The 20025-nt window shown below is 43.4% G+C and overlaps 1 protein-coding gene across 1 annotated transcript in view; it reads right to left on the bottom strand.

Moving 5' to 3' along the window:
- LOC126482390 (probable cytochrome P450 301a1, mitochondrial) overlaps positions 1-20025 on the bottom strand; it is a 230564-nt gene that overhangs the window by 52396 nt on the left and 158143 nt on the right. Inside the window, exon 10 of the mRNA XM_050106497.1 lies at positions 5358-5439. Within this exon, the coding sequence (XP_049962454.1) occupies positions 5358-5439 (82 nt within the window). The remainder of the gene's footprint in view (positions 1-5357; positions 5440-20025) is intronic.

The raw sequence follows: 20025 nt of genomic DNA, 5'->3' as shown, positions 1-20025 counted from the left end.
CGTTTGTTATTCTTCTGTCCTCAAATAAATTCAAAAATCCTTCTTGCTCTACCGTAAATACTATACTCTTACGCATCTTGCCACCTTACCAGATAGGATTAACAGATTACTCCGAAAAAGCCCAAACAACGACAGATCGTTTTATATTATTGTGAAACAACAAAGGGAGTGGTATGGATATGGTAAGCGAGTTGGAGTGGTAATCACTAAAAAAAAGGAGTTTTTCGTTGCGCCAAGAGCTTCTCACGAAATTTCAGTCATCAACTTCCTCCTCTGAATGCAGAATACATATTGAACCAACTACATACACAGGTATGATCACCATACTGAAAGAAAATGATATGAGGTCATAGATTCTACATCTACATCTACATATATACTCCGCTAGCCACCATTCGGTGTGTGGTGGAGGGCACAATTCGCGCCAGTCATATTCCCCCTCTGTTCCACTCGCAGATCGCGCGAGGGAAAAACGACTGTCTGAACGCCTCAGTACGAGCTCTATTTCCATCTTTGAATGGTGATCATTATGCGGTTTGAAAGTTGGTGGTAATAATATATGTTCTCATCCTCGGCGAAGATCAGATTTCGGAATTTAGTGAGCAACCCCTTCCGTTTGGCGCGTCGTCTATTTCCAAGTGTGTCCAATTTCAAACTTTCTATGAGATTTGTAACGCTCTCGCGATGGTAAAATGTACCAGTCACGAATCTTGCCGCTCTTCTTTGGACCTTCTCAATCTCTTGGATCAGATCCAACTTAAGGGCCCATACAGACGAACAATACTCTTAAGACTGGACGAACTAACGTATTGTAATCTATTTCCATTTCTGAAGAACTGCATCGCTTCAATATTCTACTAATAGAGTTCGACTTGCCCACTACTTATGTAATCTGATCATTACATTTGAGATCATTTCGAAGAGTCGCACCCATGTACTTGGTGGATGTTACCACTTCCAAAGACTAGGCATTTACTTTGTACTCGTACATTAATGGGGATTTTCGCCTTGTTATATGCAGTAGGCTACACTTACTAATATTGAGAGATAACTGCCAGTCATTGCACCACGCATTTATTTTCTGAAAATCCACATTGATGTGGTCACAACTTTCGTGTGATACTACTTTCCTGTAGACAACAGCATCATCGGCAAACAGTCTAATGCCGCTGTCAATACCATCAACCAGATAGTTTACGTAAATCGTAAAAAGCAGCGGACCTATTACGCTGCTGTCGGGCACACCTGAAGTTACGCTTGTTTCTGTTGAAGTCACCTCATTCAGGACGAAATACTGCTCTCTGTCTGTTACAAAACTTTCTATCTAACCGCATAAATCACCGGATAGACCTTAGGCGCACTTTTTGCAGCAAGCGACAGTGCGGAACTGAGTCAAACGCCTTTCGAAAGTCGAGAAATATGGCATCAACCTGGGAGCCGGTATCTAGGTCTTATGGGATCATTATGTTATCCGCCCGTCCGTCTGTCTGCCCGTCAAGATCCCTTTTTGTCAGGAACGAACAGACGTGTCAAGTTGGAATGTTTGTCACATACTGAGGCTTATGGCCTCTTCGTGGTGTAAAAAACGTAAAGTTACACGTCATTTCAATGAAAAGATCAAAATTATGTTATTTTGATACACGCAAACCCACTTTTCAAACCCTACAGGATATTTCCCATTGACCTAAAATCAGGAAATTGGGCAATAAGCAACGCTTCACAGTACAAGGCAGGAAGAAAATACGAAAAATTGTTAATTTGTAATTATACCACACGAAAGTAAAATATTTTTCGGAGGACTCTGTCTCTCCGTCTGTAAAAACTTAATATGTTTACGTACACGTAGTTTCTGACTGTACTTAACATTTTTCTTTAAAAAAAGCTGTTTCATAATCTTACAAGAAGAGGTCCACCATTTTCCCAGCTGGTTTACAACCCATTGTTAAACCATTCTCTTGTACGTAAACATTTTATAGTAAATAAATTACACATTTTCGACAACTATCGCTAACACTCATAGGAGTAGAGCTTGCTTGAGTTTCTACAGACTGCTGTAACAAGTTTATTTTGGGAATATTCTGTTCAGTGAAGTGCCAACGTCTGAAGTGGCTGAGATCTTTCCTGCGTTTCTTTTAACAGACTTGATGTGGAGGTAGCACTCTAGTAATTTTTAATCAGGATTCAGGATGGGGCAACAGCATAGTTAAAACGCAGACCACAGTGGAACATTCATCCCAGCCATCGAGAATCTGGACGATTTTTGCCTGTTGTCCATATCAATACTGGCAAGATATCGGTGCCGAGAATACCAAGACTTTCGAGAATGATAATTATTATGTTTTTACAGACGGAGAGACAGAGTCCTCCGAAAAAATATTTTACTTTCTTGTGATATAATTACAAATTAACAATTTTTAGTATTTTCTTCCTGCCTTGTACTGTGAAGCGTTGCTTATTGCCCAATTTCCTGATTTTAGGTCAATGGGAAATATCCTGTAGGGTTTGAAAAGTGGGTTTGCGTGTATCAAAATAACATAATTTTGATCTTTTCATTGAAATGACGTGTAACTTTACGTTTTTTACACCACCAAGGGGCCATAAGTCTCAGTATGTGACAAACATTCCACCTTGACACGTCTATTCGTTCCTGACAAAAAGGGATCTTGACGGGCAGAAAGACGGACGGGCGGATAACATAATGATCCCATAAGACCTCTATTATTATAATAGAGATATGGAACCCTAAAGAAGGAAAAAAATCCAAACAGCTATATTTATTGTGCAAGAGAATGTCAATATGCTTGTTTAGTATCTTGTCTTAGTCTACCTGACAACTTACTTGGCAGCTAAGAAAGAACGTAAGAGGAAATAAGAAAGAGCCAATCACCTGCAAAATAAAAAGATTTATTTAAAGATTTATTTAAACCGCTTCACCTTGGTTTCAACGTTTATAAAAACTACTTACTCGGAAGGGAATAGTAAAAAATAGTGAAAACATACTAACTGTAGAAAAATATCTCATTACGAACACAAAAAGATTATTCGAACTTATTGGGTTGTATGTTGTGGCGGAGATGCGTTAAAATATAGCCGAAAGGCGTTAGTAAAATATGAAGTTTCACCTGCAAAATAATTAAGGCGTGAATAACATGTGTGTGTAATTTATATTACTTCACCAATACAGCTGGTGCACTAGTGTCGCGTACACAACGCTTGGGCTAAGGATATTTAGAGACAGTGCACGTCTACTTAGAGTCTCGATTTTCGCTGGATTATAAGAGACATGACGCATGGGAACCGTTAGAAACCGTATAGCATTATTTTTAATCACTCAGATGAAAAACGACGAACAGTGAAGACTAAATGAAATCAACGGTAGTTTCAGAGAAGGGCTGAAGTAGCCGTAACAGTTTCCATCACTGGCGAAAGCGCATATTACTTGTGACCAATGGCTTAAATTGGACAAAAACTGGTGTCCCAGAAGGCACAGACGATGGGAGACCAAATAGTTAGGTAGGCCTGATTATTATCCGTTCGATGTCGCTCAATGATGATGTGAGCAGTCTTCTAAGAGGGATATATTCATCACTCACATTCAATGACTCATGGCCATACGTGGAGTATCGAGGTGCTGACTGGCTACCGACGCACTGCCCAACAGCTTTACGAAGTACCAACAGACCCTACCAAGTGAGTGAACAACGAAACTTACCTACTGACATTACGAACGAGAAACTCCCATCTTCTCCTGTCGCCAGTGACTCTAACACGAGGTGCATGTATCAGCATTCAGAGCTTCATGTGGAATAATTAATCCACCGATAATCTTCCAATCGGATCAAGGGCTCTGTGATGTAAAGGGCAATTATTTGATTTATGTGTTTCATGGAAAACGGAAGCTAATAATATATATATTTTTTAAAGCACGGGTATGTAGCTCCCTATTAACCTCTTTTCCTCCGTGTAGTTCTGATAGTTACTGAAATACTTCAGCGTGGAGCCCAGTAATAATTAAAATGACTAATGTAACACGAGGGTCAATGCATAAGTTTTCTTGAGTGCGCAGCTAACAAAAAAAAATGGTTCAAATGGCTCTGACAAGGGAACCTCCCCATCGCACCCCCCTCAGATTTAGTTATAAGTTGGCACAGTGGATAGGCCTTGAAAAACTGAACACAGATCAATCGAGAAAACAGGAAGAAGTTGTGTGGAACTATGAAAAAAATTAGTAAACTATACAAACTGAGTAGTCCATCCCATGATAGGCAACATCAATGACTGTGAGAGTCAAGGAGCGCCGTGGTCTCGTGGTTAGCGAGAGCAGCTACGGAACGAAAGGTCCTAGGTTCAAGTATTCCCTCCAGTGATAATTTTAATTTTTTATTTTCAGTTTATGTGACAAACTCTTATGTTTTCAACACTTTTTTGGGAGTGATTATCATATCCAAAAGAAAACCTAAATCGGGCAAGGTAGAAGAATCTTTTTACCCATTCGCTACGTGTACAAGTTAGGTGGGTCGACAACATATTCCTGTCATGTGATGCACATGCCGTCACCAGTGTCGTATAGAATATATGAGATGTCTTTTCGTGTGGAGGAATCGGAGGAATCGGTTGCGATCGAATGTTTTCGGTTCCCATTGGAGAGGCACGTCCTTTCGTCTACTAATCGCACGGTTTTGCGGTGCGGTCGCAAAACACAGACACTAAACGTATCACAGTGAACAGAGACGTCAATGAACGAACGGACAGATCATAACTTTGCGAAAATAAAGGAAGTAAAATTTTCAGTCGAGGGAAGACTTGAACCAAGGACCTCTCGTTCCGCAGCTACTCACGCTAACCACGGGACCACGGCGCTCCTCACCTCGCATTTTCCTTGATGTTGCCTATCTTTCACATGGACTACTCAGTTTGTATATTTTACTAATTTTTTTCATAATTCTACACAACTTCTTCCTGCTTTCTCGATTGATCTGTGTTCAGTTTTTCAAGACCTACCCACTGTGCCAACTTATAACTAAATCTGAGGGGGGTACGAAACCTAACTAACCTAAGGACATCACACAACACCCAGTCATCACGAGGCAGAGAAAATCCCTGACCCCGCCGGGAATCGAACTCGGGAACCCGGGCGCGGGAAGCGAGAACGATACCGCACGACCACGGGCTGCGGACTGTGCAGCTAACAAAAGCAGCCACTACGTAAAGGTTAGAAACAGAACCATGTCAGTTTTAAATCGTCTAACTTCATAGAAATACTTCGGGAAAATGAATTTGACTCTTCAATGTGGACTCTGCACTCTTCTGTTCATTGAGCAATAACCTGTATGGGACACCAGTTGGCACACACTTACCCCTTTGGGGATGCGGTAGCCACTCAGCACGAGGTTGTCAACCACGCACCGCCGAACGTTGAACGGCGCGATGGGCTTCAGCCTGGAACGTAAACAAGGCAGTGTATCACAACAGTGCAAGACACAGCAAGCACTCGTGTAATTTGCCAGATGTGTGTGGCTCTCAGATGCAATCACTGATGCAAGGAACGCTACCAATCTGATCAGCAAAATTTCATCCTTATGGGAGCATACGTTCAGTGTTTACATTACGGAAAAAGAAGCCCATTTTAGGAATAAAGAATGTTGCAGGCACATGATGGTTATTTGGTGTGTTTACCATTGCTAGAAGTTAAACTATTTTGGATCCTGAGACCTTTTCAAGTCTGTATTTATGCAGACTGAAGCCGCAAATGAAAATTTGTACCAAAGCCAGGGATTCTAACCTGGGTCTCTTACTAACAGCAACACGACACTGGCACTGCAGCTTTCCACAACTACGTGGACCACCATAACGCACCTCTCCCTTCAGTCCAAATTCCCAGTCACAACTCTGCGCCGTTCACTTACTAGAGGTTTGCCAAAGGGAGATTGCAGACAGCGTAACAAGAGAACGTGCAAGTGCAACTAATCCCCATCTTTCGGACGCTGAGAAAGGTCATATCACTGGTACGACAAACAACAAACTGATTGGTTGCACAGACATTTGTCAGTGATACTGGAAAGAGTGATGAAAGCATGGCCTCGGGACAACAGTGTAGCAAGAAGAACAGGCGCAGTTCCTTCCAGGAAGAGTACGCCACAAGACGATTGTTCGACTATGTACGACGTATAGACGGATGGCAACAGATGTACTTCGAGCAGGAACAGGAGTGAACAGATCGACGAGACTTGCGTGGCGGTTAAGTTTAATACCAACCGGTCCATAGATGATATGGGGGATAATCACTGAAAACAACGGTTATGGAGGCCCATCTTTCTCCAACTCGTGGTATCATGGTGTGGGGGGGTATTATGTACGACATGAGTACTAATTTGGTAATTATTGAAGGAATGCTGAAAGCTCGCCAGTGTGAGCCAATAACACTAGTCAACAACCATTTTGCATTTGGGATGTGGTGTATTGAATCCGAATATATCTTTGCGTTTTTAAGGGTTTTTTTATTTTTCGTATGCATTATTTCGCTTTTTGTGGTTCTTCTGTTTTGATTTTGAACTGTTTTTTGATTTTCAGAAGAGAGCTAGAAGATCTACAAATCGTCAGTAAATGGTTGGTGTGGTAATACAGTGGTGTTAAAGAGATGCTCAGTGAGTGTTTCCTGTGAAAGATAGTGCAAATGTTTTGTGTTTAAAACTTACACTAAGAAAAATGGCAACTAGTAAATCTCACTGCAGCCCAAACCATCTCGATATCTTTTCTTATGTGTGTGGGAAATTCACTCAAAATGCCCTAGAAAAACCGATCAATGATTTGGTTAAGAAGGTATAGAAATTGTATTTTGATTTTCCTGTTGGCGATCAACATAAATATTTTGCACCTCATATTGACTGCATAAACTGTACCACAACCTTAACCGAGTGCTTGAAAGGAAAACGCTGAGACCTGCCATTCGCTGTTCCGATGGCGTGGTGCGAGCCTAATGACCATTATTTAGACTGTTACTTCTGTCTTACAAGTACACTACTGGCCATTAAAATTGCTACACCAAGAAGAAATGCAGATGATAAACGGTTATTCATTGGACAAATATACTATACTAGAACTGACATGTGATTACATTTTCACGCACTTTTGGTGCATAGATCCTGAGAAATCAGTAACCAGAACAACCACCTCTGGCCGTAATAACGGCCTTGATACGTCTGGGCATTGAGTCAAACAGAGCTTGGATGGCGTGTACAGGTACAGCTGCCCATGTAGCTTCAACACGATACCACAGTTCATCAAGAGTAGTGACTGGCGTATTGTGACGAGCCAGTTGCTCAGCCACCATTGACCAGACGTTTTCAATTGGTGAGAGATCTGCAGAATGTGTTGGCCACGACAGCAGTCGAACATTTTCTGTATCCAGAAACGCCCGTACAGGACCTGCAATATGCGGTTGTGCATTATCTTGCTGAAATGTAGGGTTTCGAATGGATCGAATGAAAGGTAGAGCCACGGGTCGTAACACATCTGAAATGTAGCGTCCACTGTTCAAAGTGCCGTCAGTGTGAACAAGAGGTGACTGAGACATGTAACCAAATGGCAGCCCATACCATCAAGCTGGGTGATACGCCAGTATGGCGATGACGAATACACGCTTCCAATGTGCGTTCAACGCGATGTCGCCAAACACGGATGCGATCATCATGAAGCTGTAAACAGAACAGAACCTGGATTCGTCCGAGATAATGACGTTTTGCCATTCGTGCACCCAGGTTCGTCGTTGAGTATACCATCGCAGGCGCTCCTGTCTGTGATGCAGCGGCAACGGTAACCGCAGCCATGGTCTCCGAGCAGATAGTCCATGCTGCTTGCAAACGTCGTCGAACTGTTCGTGCAGATGGTTGTTGTCTTGCAAACGTCCCCATCTCTTGACTCAGGGATCGAGACGTGGCTGCACGATCCGTTACATTCATGCGGATAAGATACCTGTCATCTTGACTGCTGGTGATAAGAGGCCGTTGGGATCCAGCACGGCGTTCCGTATTACCCTCCTGAACCCACCGATTCTATATTCTGCTAACAGTCATTGGATCTCGAGCAACGCGAGCAACAATGTCGCCATACGATAAACTGCAATCGCGATAGGCTACAATCCGACCTTTATCAAAGTCGGAAACGTGATGGTACGCATTTGTCCTCTTTACACGAGGCATCACAACAACGTTTCACCAGACAACGCCGGTCAACTGCTGTTTGTGTATGAGAAATCGTTTGGAAACTTTCCTCATGTCAGCACGTAGTAGGTGTCGTCACCGATACCAGCCTTGTGTGAATGCTCTGAAAAGCTAATCATTTGCATATCACAGCATCTTCTTCTTGTCGGTTAAATTTCGCGTGTGTAGCACGTCATATTCGTAGTGTAGCAATTTTAATGGCGAGTAGTGTATTTAGGGACATTCAAGCAAAACTAGACATAAAATAAAAAATCCAAGTGTATCTTCAGTGCACTTGCCTGTGCCCCGTAATGAGGGGTTGCCTGTTCCTGTCTGTAACTTGAAAACCACGGAACCAGAGATCATGTCAAGTGAGCCAGAAAGTATTGAACATGTAGAAGAGTAATGCCATCAATATCATGACACTTGGCCTCAGCTCTTTAATCAAAAGGAATAGAACTATTTGGTTCGCGGTCTAAAACTTTCGAAACAGCAAGCTGAACTCTTCGGGTCGAGACTGCAACAATGAAATCTTCAAGCTCCAGGGACAAAAATTTGCTGTTTCAATCAAGGGGTGCTTTCTTCGCTCAGCGTTTCGATATGCCGAATTCAGTGTGTGTCAAGCTGTCAATGGTGTGATGATGCAGCTAGGAGCACAACATAATCCACAGGAGTGGCGACTATTTATTGACTCCAGTAAACCCAGCTTGGAAGCAGTACTACTGCATAATTTCCAACGGAACCTTTGGTTTACGCAGTAGACATGAAAGAAACTTATAAAACCATAGCTTTACTGCTAGAGTCAATCAAATATAAGGATCATGAGTGGCAACTTTGCTGCGATTTAAAAGTTGTTGCACTCCTTACAGGTTTACAGCCTGGACTCACGAAATACTGCTGCTATTTGTGCCTTTATGACAGCCGTGACACCAAGGACGACTATGCAGTCAAAGTATGGCCTATAAGGAAGTCATATGTTCCTAGAAACGAAAATGTGAACAATACCCCATGGCTTGAGCCCGATAATATCATTTTGCCTCCCCTTCATATCAAGTTGGGCGTTATCAAGAACATTGTAAAAGCTCTGGATAAAGAAGGCGGGGCCTTTAATCACTAAAATAAAAGTTTCCCGAATTAAGTGAGGCAAAGCTGAAAGAGGGTATAAGAAAAACTGCTGAAAGATACAACCTTTGATAACATAATCACAGATATTAGGTAACAGGAAAGACAAAATCTATGTTACCATTGTTAATGATCTGTTGGATAACTATCAGAACATAGGGTATAGTATATCGCTTAAAATTCACTTTTTACATTCTTACCTTGATTTCTTCCCGGAAAATTTGGGAGCCGTAAACGATGAGCATGGTGACGCTTTCACGACGACATAGTTACCAAGGTCATTGGAACCTTTCGATAATGGGTGACTACTGCTGGGATCTTGTTAGGGAGAGCGACGAAACGGCAAACAAAAGAAGAGCTCCGTCGTCGAATTTTTCAAAAGCCAAAGACGACTAAAGGTAAAAATATCTTACGAACTAATTTGGACGTTTTATTGGCATCATGGCCATATACACATGCAAAATATTATTGATTTCAAACGTTCTGAATGCGTATCTTTGTTTGACTTAATTGTGTCTATTTTCGCTATTACCATTTTTTATTCTGCTGTGTATCTAGGAAATGTGCCGTTATAGACAAAAACTGATTTTACCATTGTATTCAGCACCCCAAAATTAGGTAAATCCACCTATTTACAAACTATATGCAGAAAAAAGTTTAAAGTTGTTAACTAGTGTATTCGTAAACCGTGTTCTCATACTATCGACGGCCAGTATCATGGTGCAATATCAGAGCAGGAAAATGTAACACTCGGTAACGCCATTAACATCATAAAATGTTATGAGAAATGTACGGATCCTTCACTGCTCTCGAACGGTATTATTGATCAAGCACAGATAAGTAATATTACACAGTATTTTCGCAAGGCCATAAAACTCTCTCCCCGGGAAGATTCAGAACGTAGTTCAAATAATTTATAATATAATTTTACTTCCTCTGATTTTTCAGTAAATATAGCAGCATAGTAACTAAATTCAAGTGTCTATGTTTTCATTGTTAGCCAATAATTTCCCTAACACTACTGTGTGTTGAATATGTCTTTTTCTTGCACTTGTATGCCGTTATTATACAAAACCGTACCAAAATTTTGGTAATGTGCTAGGGCATATGTGTGTTCAGTGATGTTGTTTGATAATTTTACGTGGCAGTATCTTTGTGTTGTCTGGTAAAATGTGGGCGAGCTATGGTACCCACCATTTTGGCTCCGACAAGCCACAGTAAAGTAGATTATTTCTCATTGGTACAAAATCTACTCCTAAATAAAGTGGAATTTTAAATCTGATAACTGGACGATGACAGAAACTTAAGTTACGTTTTAAGATTCGTCCTATTGCAAAATTCCCGAAGTCGTAAGTGAGATTACTTATTTTCTGGGTTATCATTGGATAATATGATTTGTTCAGACTTTTTGTTTTATAATTTCATAGCTGAGTACCCGGCGTATTTATTCTAATCTTCTATTAATACATCTCCTTCTTCCCCACTCTCTGCTCATTTCCTTTTCCTTCCCTCTTTATCCATCTCCTCCTGCCTCATTCTTCTGTCCATCTGATCCTTCGCCCTTTGTCCATCTTCTCCTCCTCTCTCTCTTTGTACAACCCCTTCTTAACCTCCTCGTATCCATTTCCTCCTCTCCATCTCTCCCCCTTCTTTCTATCCATCCATCCTCTTTTCTCTATCTATGCACCTACTTCTCACCTCTCTTTTTCAACCTCCTCCACTTTCCCTTCCCTGTCCATTTTCTCCTCCTCCTCTGTCTTTGCATCTCCTCCACCCCCTAGCTCTGTCCATCTCTTTCTCCTCTTGTCTCTGTCCTCACCTCCTCTTTCGTTTCTCTATCCTTTTGTTCCTCCCTCCTCTATCTGATCCTTACACCTCTATTTCCTCCTCCCTCTCTACCTTCTCCTCCAAGTGAATCTACTCCTCCTCCTCCTCTCTCTCGATGTCCATCTCTTCTTCTCCCTCTGTCCATTACCTCCTGCCCCTCTCTCTGTCCATCTCCTCCTCTTTTGTCATAAAAGTTTTCTGGGTATGGTACCACGTCATAATGTATAAAACTACTGCTGTTGGAGATAAACCAACGTTTTGGTCACGGTTTCAGTGGCCTTTTTTTGGTTCTAGACCCAGAAGAAGGCCGCTGCAACCGTGACCAAAACGTTGGTTTATCTCCAGCACCAGTAGTTTTATACATTATGACACAGTACAATACCCAGAAAAGTTTTATGTCGACTGACTCTGGCCGTGGTAGCCTACATAGTTATATCCTCCTCTTTGCGTTCTCTATCCATCTGCTTCTCTCCTCAGTCTCTCTCTCGATGTCCTCCTGTTCCCTTTCCCTATCCATTTGCTCCTCCCCCTCTCTTTCCACTTCTCCCCCGCCCTGTGTGACCATCTCCTCTGCCAACTCTGGATCTCTTCCTCCCCCTCTTCTTTTCTTTTTTTTATCCATCTGCTCCTCTGCCCCCTCTAAGCTCACCTCAAAAAAATGGTTCAAATGGCTCTGATCACTATGGGACTTAACATCTGAGGTCATCAGTCCTCTAGAACTTAAAGCTACTTAAACCTAACTAACCTAAGGACATCACACACATCCATGCCGAGGCAGGATTGGAACCTGTGATCGTAGCGGTCTCGCGGTTCCAGACTGAAGCGCCTAGAACCGCTCGGCCACACCGACCGGAAAGCTCACCTCCTTGTCTCCTATCTATCTCCTCCTACACTAACATCTCCAGTCCATCTCTCTGTACATCTTCTAATCTCTCCAGTCACTGCTACCTCCTCCTCTTTCCTTTTCTGTCTATCTCCTCCTCTTCCCTCTTTCCTCTTTCTATTTCCTCCTCTCAACCTACATATGTCCTTCCCCCTCGCTGTCTATGAAGCTCCTCCTCCCCCTTCTCTATCCACGATATCACTGCCACCACATTGGAAGTTTCCTGGTTCTTATCCCCAATGTTTTCCTTTCCAGATGTGTACCAAGTCTTGTTGAAAATGATCCACGGATTAAGGAGGTGCCTTTGCCCACGGCTTAGACCGCATATGCAGATGTTGACATATTTCACACATATCTGTAGGTATAGTCCACCTGTATATTCAGTGAATTTCGTCCTGCAATGTTATTTTCACCTAGTTCAATGTTTATAACGTCATGTCTTCTGAACTGTGTGTCAACACTGACATAATTTTGCAGGCATATTCACTGGTATGTGTCAATACTGTCTGCAGTCAATACTGTCTTCAGAATGTGTCGCGAATGCAATTAGTAGTAAAGGACTAGGTATATCCGCGGGTGGCTCAATATCGGTGCACACGTCGAAGCTGCGGAGGAAATGGAGGAACTGAGGAAGCTGCCAGGCTGGAGAGTCTATGCGGAAAAGTAACCCTAAGTAATGGTAGGTGAATGAAATGTGACAGATAGACTGCAGACATGACAACAGATCAGGACAAACAACCTAGACGACAACGAGGCGCTTTGCAAAGACGTCGCCGCAATGGTGACAACAAGGCCAAGAGCAGTAGAGAGAAAAATCCCAGACATGAGCGAAGAGAGTAGCGGGAGACAAGAAAGGCAATTATAAAGCAGTCCTGGTAAGCGAAGATAGATCGGAAAATATCAAGTTCGAACTGACTGGCTTTGCTTTACTTTTTTCTCTATTGTTATTTCAATTCCTCACAAAGGGGGCGGGCTGACAGCGGATAAAACCAGCTTTACAGCCAAAGATTACAGAAACTGCATTTAAAAGATGTTTAAAATATGTAAAAAGATGAAAATTAAATGAAGATGCAGTGATGAGCAGCAGGATACCTGTATTGGTTATTATTGGGTGGGAAACTGGGTGCTGGTACTGGTTATGCGATTAATGTATCGGATCTGGGAAGAGAGGAAGAGTGGGAAGCGGATGAGTTGGTACAAGATGAGTTGTAGAAGCAGTGTGGATGCGGATGGCGAGGCAGAGTGTATGTCTTTCCGGGATTTCAAGGGACTAGATCCAAGCAATGTTGGCGTAGTTTAGGATGGGGCCGATGAGGGATTTATAGGTGAGGATAATGGTAGAAGGATGTGGACCCCAGATGCGGCCTGTTAGAAGTTTTAGTAGTTTCTGGCTTTGCGCTGGATGACCACCTACATACCGGCCTCATGGAACGCTATGGCCGTCGTACCCAGCGCCGCGCGGCCGCGGCGCCCCCTAACGGCTAATAAGTCCATCTCCTTTGACGGGAGTTCACCCATCGTGGCGCCCGATGCCAGAGAATTAATAAATTAAAACGTCATGCCTGATGTGGCAATTTTACTGCATAAAAAGTGGAAATGTAGTAAGCGATTAAATTTTTTCGTTTCTTCATTTTGTGAGGGCTGTCAGAGAGAAAAAGTTTCGTAAAGGTTTGAAATTCTGTGTAAATTTTGTTAAAAGTCGCTCAGTACTAGATGAATCAAGTCTGGCATATCCGTGTTCTGAGCTGTATATACTGGAGTCATTCCAGACTAGGAATGGGTTCTTTCGGATGCCCTGAAGAGAAGACGGTGCAGCCAACTTTGCAGATGGCTGCTTACGTCGGTACCAGTGATATGTGTCGCTTGGACAGGAAGATATTCTCTTTGGTTTCGAGCGGCTATTAGAAGTGGTAAAGGCTGCCAGTCTTGATTACGAGACAAAATCAGAGCTCACTATTTGCAGCATAGTGAACAGGACAGGTTCCGGACCTCTTGTACAGAGTCGAGTGGAGGGTCTGAACGCAGGGCTGTGGTAGCGGGACTCAATACAGTAACTCCCAAATCCTACAAAAATAAACCAAAAATATATCTATTCAAAAAAGCAGATAAAAATTCGCTTGACGCCTTCCTGAGATACAATCTCTACTCCTTTCAAATTAAACAGATGTGTCTTGAATTAAAAGAAATAATATCGACACCAATTTAGAAGTTTATAGCAAATAAATTAGCAAACAACGGATCTGATCCCCCGTGGTACAAAAGAAAGGTCAGAACACTGTAGCAGAAACAACGAAACAAACATGCCAAGTTTAAATGAACGCAAAATCCCCAAGAATCGCGATCTTTTACAGACGGTCGAAATTTAGCGCGGACTTCAATGTGAGATGCTTATAATAGTTTACACAATGAAGTTCCGTATCGAAACTTCGTGGAAAATCCAAAGAGATTCTGGTCGTACGTGAAGTATGCCACAATAATTGCCTTTTCCGCGTGATAACAATGAAAATACTATCGAGGACAGTGCTGCGAAAGCAGAGTTAATGAACACAGACTTTCGAAATTCCTTTACCAAAAAAGACGACGTAAATATTCCAGAATTCGAATCAAAAACAGCTGCCAACATGAGTAACTTAGAAATAAATATCCTCAGTGCAGCAATTTAATTCAGTTAATAAAAGCAGCTGTTCTGGTTCAGACTGTATACCAATTATGTTCCTTTCAGAGGAGGTATACTGAACAACCGTATACAACCGCTCGCTCGACGGAAGATCCGTATTCAAAGACAAAAGTGCACAAGTCACACCAGTATTCAAGAGAGGTAATAGGAGTTGACCACTAAATTAGAAACCCACATCAATAACACTGATAAGTAGCAGGATTATTGAATATGTATTGTGTTCGAACAGTATGAATTACCTGGAAGCTCCCCCTCTATTGTCACACACTCAACACGGATTTATAAAATAGCGTTCTTGTAAAACGCAACTAGCTCTTTACTCACACAAAGTGTTGAGTGTTACTGACAAGAGATTTCAAATTGTTTCCGTATTTCTAGATTTCCAGAAAGCTTTTGACACCGTACCTCACAAGCGGCTTGTAAGCAAACTGCGTGCTTATGGAATATCGTCTCAAATATGTGACTGGACTCGTGATTTCCTGTCACAGAGGTCACAGTTGGTAGTGGTTGACGGTAAGTCACTGAGTAAAGGGGAAGTGATTCCCGGGGTACTCCAAGATAGTGTTCAGGTCCTCTGCTGTTCCTTATCTATATAAACGATTTAGGAGAAAATCTGACAGTTCGTATCGGTTGACGGTAAGTCACTGAGTAAAGGAGAAGGGATTCCTGTGGTACTCCAAGATAGTGCTCAGGTCGTCTGCTGTTCCTTATCTATATAAACGATTTGGGAGAAAATCTGAGAAACCCACTTAGGTTGTTTGCAGATGATGCTGCCATTTATCATCTAGTAAAGTCATCAGAAGATCAAAATAAATTAAAAAAGTATTTAGATAAGATATCGGCATGTTGCGAAAATGAAAAGTTTGAGGTCATCTACATGTGTGCTAAAAGGAAACTTCAGTTACACGATAAATCAGTCAAATTTAAAGGCCGTAAATTCAATTAAATACCTATGAATAATAATTACGAACAACTTAGTTGGAAAGAACATATAGAAAATGCTATGGGGAAGGCGAATCAAAGACCACGTTTCATTGGAAGAACACTTAGAAGATGCAACATATATTCTAAAGAAAGTATACATTACGCTTCTCCGTTCTCTTCTGGAGTACTGCTGGGCGGTGTAGGATCTTTACTAGGTGGGGTAACGAAGTACATTGAGAATACTCAAAGAAGAGCAGCATGTTTTGCATTATCGAGAAATAAAGGGAGAGATTGTCACGGGCCTGATACAGGGTTCGATGTGGACATCATTAAAACAAAAGCCCTGTGGCGAAATCTTCTCACAAAATTTCATTCACCAACTTTCTCCTCCGAATGCGAAAATATTTTGTTTATGCCGACCTACAGAGGGAAAAACGATAATAATAATAAAATAATGGAAACCAGGGCTCGCACGGGAATATAGAGGTGATCATTTTTCTCTCGCGCTGTTAGAGAGCGGAATAATAGTGAATTGATGGGAAGGTGGCTCAATTAAACGTCTGCCAGGCACTGAAGTGTGATTTGCAAAGTATCCATGTAGATGCATATGTAGAAGTAGACTTCTTTCTCTGCCAGCACGCCCACTCCTTTGACAGATAGGCGGTTCTTAACTCCACGGCGATTCTTTGTAAGCAGTAAGTGATATACACTCCTGGAAATGGAAAAAAGAACACATTGACACCGGTGTGTCAGACCCACCATACTTGCTCTGGACAATGCGAGAGGGCTGTACAAGCAATGATCACACGCATGGCACAGCGGACACACCAGGAACCGCGGTGTTGGCCGTCGAATGGCGCTAGCTGCGCAGCATTTGTGCACCGCCGCCGTCAGTGTCAGCCAGTTTGCCGTGGCATTTGGAGCTCCATCGCAGTCTTTAACACTGGTAGCATGCCGCGACAGCGTGGACGTGAACCGTATGTGCAGTTGACGGACTTTGAGCGAGGGCGTATAGTGGGCATGCGGGAGGCCGGGTGGACGTACCGCCGAATTGCTCAACACGTGGGGCGTGAGGTCTCCACAGTACATCGATGTTGTCGCCAGTGGTTGGCGGAAGGTGCACGTGCCCGTCGACCTGGGACCGGACCGCAGCGACGCACGGATGCACGCCAAGACCGTAGGATCCTACGCAGTGCCGTAGGGGACCGCACCGCCACTTCCCAGCAAATTAGGGACACTGTTGCTCCTGGGGTATCGGCGAGGACCATTCGCAACCGTCTCCATGAAGCTGGGCTACGGTCCCGCACACCGTTAGGCCGTCTTCCGCTCACGCCCCAACATCGTGCAGCCCGCCTCCAGTGGTGTCGCGACAGGCGTGAATGGAGGGACGAATGGAGACGTGTCGTCTTCAGCGATGAGAGTCACTTCTGCCTTGGTGCCAATGATGGTCGTATGCGTGTTTGGCGCCGTGCAGGTGAGCGCCACAATCAGGACTGCATACGACCGAGGCACACAGGGCCAACACCCGGCATCATGGTGTGGGGAGCGATCTCCTACACTGGCCGTACACCACTGGTGATCGTCGAGGGGACACTGAATAGTGCACGGTACATCCAAACCGTCATCGAACCCATCGTTCTACCATTCCTAGACCGGCAAGGGAACTTGCTGTTCCAACAGGACAATGCACGTCCGCATGTATCCCGTGCCACCCAACGTGCTCTAGAAGGTGTAAGTCAACTACCCTGGCCAGCAAGATCTCCGGATCTGTCCCCCATTGAGCATGTTTGGGACTGGATGAAGCGTCGTCTCACGCGGTCTGCACGTCCAGCACGAACGCTGGTCCAACTGAGGCGCCAGGTGGAAATGGCATGGCAAGCCGTTCCACAGGACTACATCCAGCATCTCTACGATCGTCTCCATGGGAGAATAGCAGCCTGCATTGCTGCGAAAGGTGGATATACACTGTACTAGTGCCGACATTGTGCATGCTCTGTTGCCTGTGTCTATGTGCCTGTGGTTCTGTCAGTGTGATCATGTGATGTATCTGACCCCAGGAATGTGTCAATAAAGTTTCCCCTTCCTGGGACAATGAATTCACGGTGTTCTTATTTCAATTTCCAGGAGTGTATGTACCAAATTTGATTGAAATCGGTCAAGTGATTAAGAAGGAGATGCGGAACATACGTACAGACATACACACATACAAACATACATACATACACATATTCATTCTGGGTGGTTATAATTACAGTTCAGCTACTCACGGAGGTCCAATGTGGGCTATAATTATCGTATGGCAGCGAAACTTGATAAACGTCCTAATCTCTTAATGTGGAACCGCTATAAGCTGGAAAAACATTAGTTCCAACTGTGGCCGCAAGGTGCCAATTTAGCACTGTAAACTGTTTGGACATCCACGCTGTTGTGCAACATGCCATAACGTGAGTGACCAGTATGGCTATCAAGAAGAGAGACCGTGCGCTGTTGGCGAGTGTTTTACGTGAACGGGAGCAATTACAGTGCTTCACTGAGAGACTATCGCCGACTGAAAGGTCTAAGGAGAAGCCCGATGTCACATAATGACTTAAAGAAGATGACAATGGAATTCGGAAACATGGGTGAGCGTGGTGTGGCACCTGGAAGAGGAAGGCGTCCTATCTCAGAGAGGCGAGGTTGCTGTTCCCTTTACTGACCACTCAACACGTTCCCTGTGTAGCGCAAATGCTAGTGCAGTGTCACGAGAACTTTCCAGACCATGATAAACAGTATGGAAAGTTTTTCGGTGTATTTTATAGTGGTACCAATACAAGATGCAGACGGTGAAGCAGCTGAAACCTCATGATCTGCAACAACTTTCTGAATTTGCTCTTCGGTCTCTGGCACGGATCGAAGTTGATGACATGTGGGCGAGCAACATTCTACGGAGTGAAGAGGCACATTTTACGCTACAGGGTGCAGTGAAGACACATAACTACCCAATATGGGGTACTACTAAACAGCGCGTTGTGCACAAAGAGCCTTTGCACTCCCTGTATGTCACTTTGTGGTGTAGATTCAAAGGACTCTTATTCTCGGTCTGTTCTTTTTCGAAGGGAATACGCTCGGAGGGGCTGTCAGGTGCACCGTGACATCTGCAGGTTACCGACACCTCCTTGTACCGCATGTGATTCCTGTTTTCTAAGATCACAGCCGTATGGTAAACGCTGTTTTCATGCACGTTGGGCAACACCTCATGTCACTCGCAAATGAAAGATCTGCTTCATGTAACCTTCCACGAGCGTGTTATCTCCAGAGGCTTCCAGATGCTTGGCCTCCAACGTTACCTATTTGCATCCATGTGACTTTTGGCCCTGGAAATATCTAAAAGAAGGCGTTTACCAGGGAGACGTTGGGTCTGCACATGATCTGAAGGTCAGTATACAAGTACATGTTGCGCAGATTCCATCGGGACTGCTGCGAGTAGTTATTGATCACGTCGTTTCACGTATGCAGTATCTTGTCTATGTCTCCGGTGCTCACATCGAACAAATTGTGTAAGCGGAGGTTAATAATAAAATCAGCATTATGCCTTTCGCACTTGCTTGACCTTTTCTGTCCATGTACAGTTACTAATACATTACATACGGAAACATTTACACACATCTTTCTTGCATTCACGGCGCCAGAATTGCACCGGGCGGCCAAAACTGGAACTATTTTTTTCCGCCGTAAATCGGTTTCACATTAACGCGCTAGAATATCTACCGACTTTCCTTGCTATACGACAATTAGTACAGACGCTGGACAAATATGAGCAGCTGCCTCTATTTATAACGACCCACCACACACAAGGACATACTGAAAATTAATGAGTCCGAATTTTTCATTTGAAAATTCTTAAGGTTTTGTAAATAAAACAAACATTATAAACATTCTACGTCTATATTCTTCATGCCTGCATATTTGCAGCCTTCTGCCGCTAGCGGGTTCTTAATTGTAGCGTGTAACATGGCGACATGTTATGTAGCTATGTCGGTGCGTAAGAAACAGCTTGCTGTAATCGAGCTTCGAATTCCAAGCGTTCCTCCTGACGTGCAGCACCGTGTTTTGCAGCCTGACAGAGCCAGACCACACATGAGCGCTAGCTACTACATCTGCAACAATGCGATGCCTTCGGTTAACTGTCATCGATCATCCTCTAAATAGTCCCGGCATGGCCACATCCGATTATCGTCTGTTTGCATAACTTAAAGCACACCTTCTAGGATTTCGCTTTGACAGTGATGAAGCAGTACAAGTAGAAGTGAGGTTGTGGCTTCGTCAACAAAGTCAAATATTATTCAGGGGCGGTATCAAAGAACTGGTTTCTTGATGGGAAAAATGTGCACGCCCCCGGGTTGACTGTGTTAAGA

This window comes from Schistocerca serialis, chromosome 5 (assembly GCF_023864345.2).
Source record: "Schistocerca serialis cubense isolate TAMUIC-IGC-003099 chromosome 5, iqSchSeri2.2, whole genome shotgun sequence".
Lineage (NCBI taxonomy): Eukaryota > Metazoa > Arthropoda > Insecta > Orthoptera > Acrididae > Schistocerca > Schistocerca serialis.
This window is presented reverse-complemented; position numbering and strand designations above follow the sequence as displayed.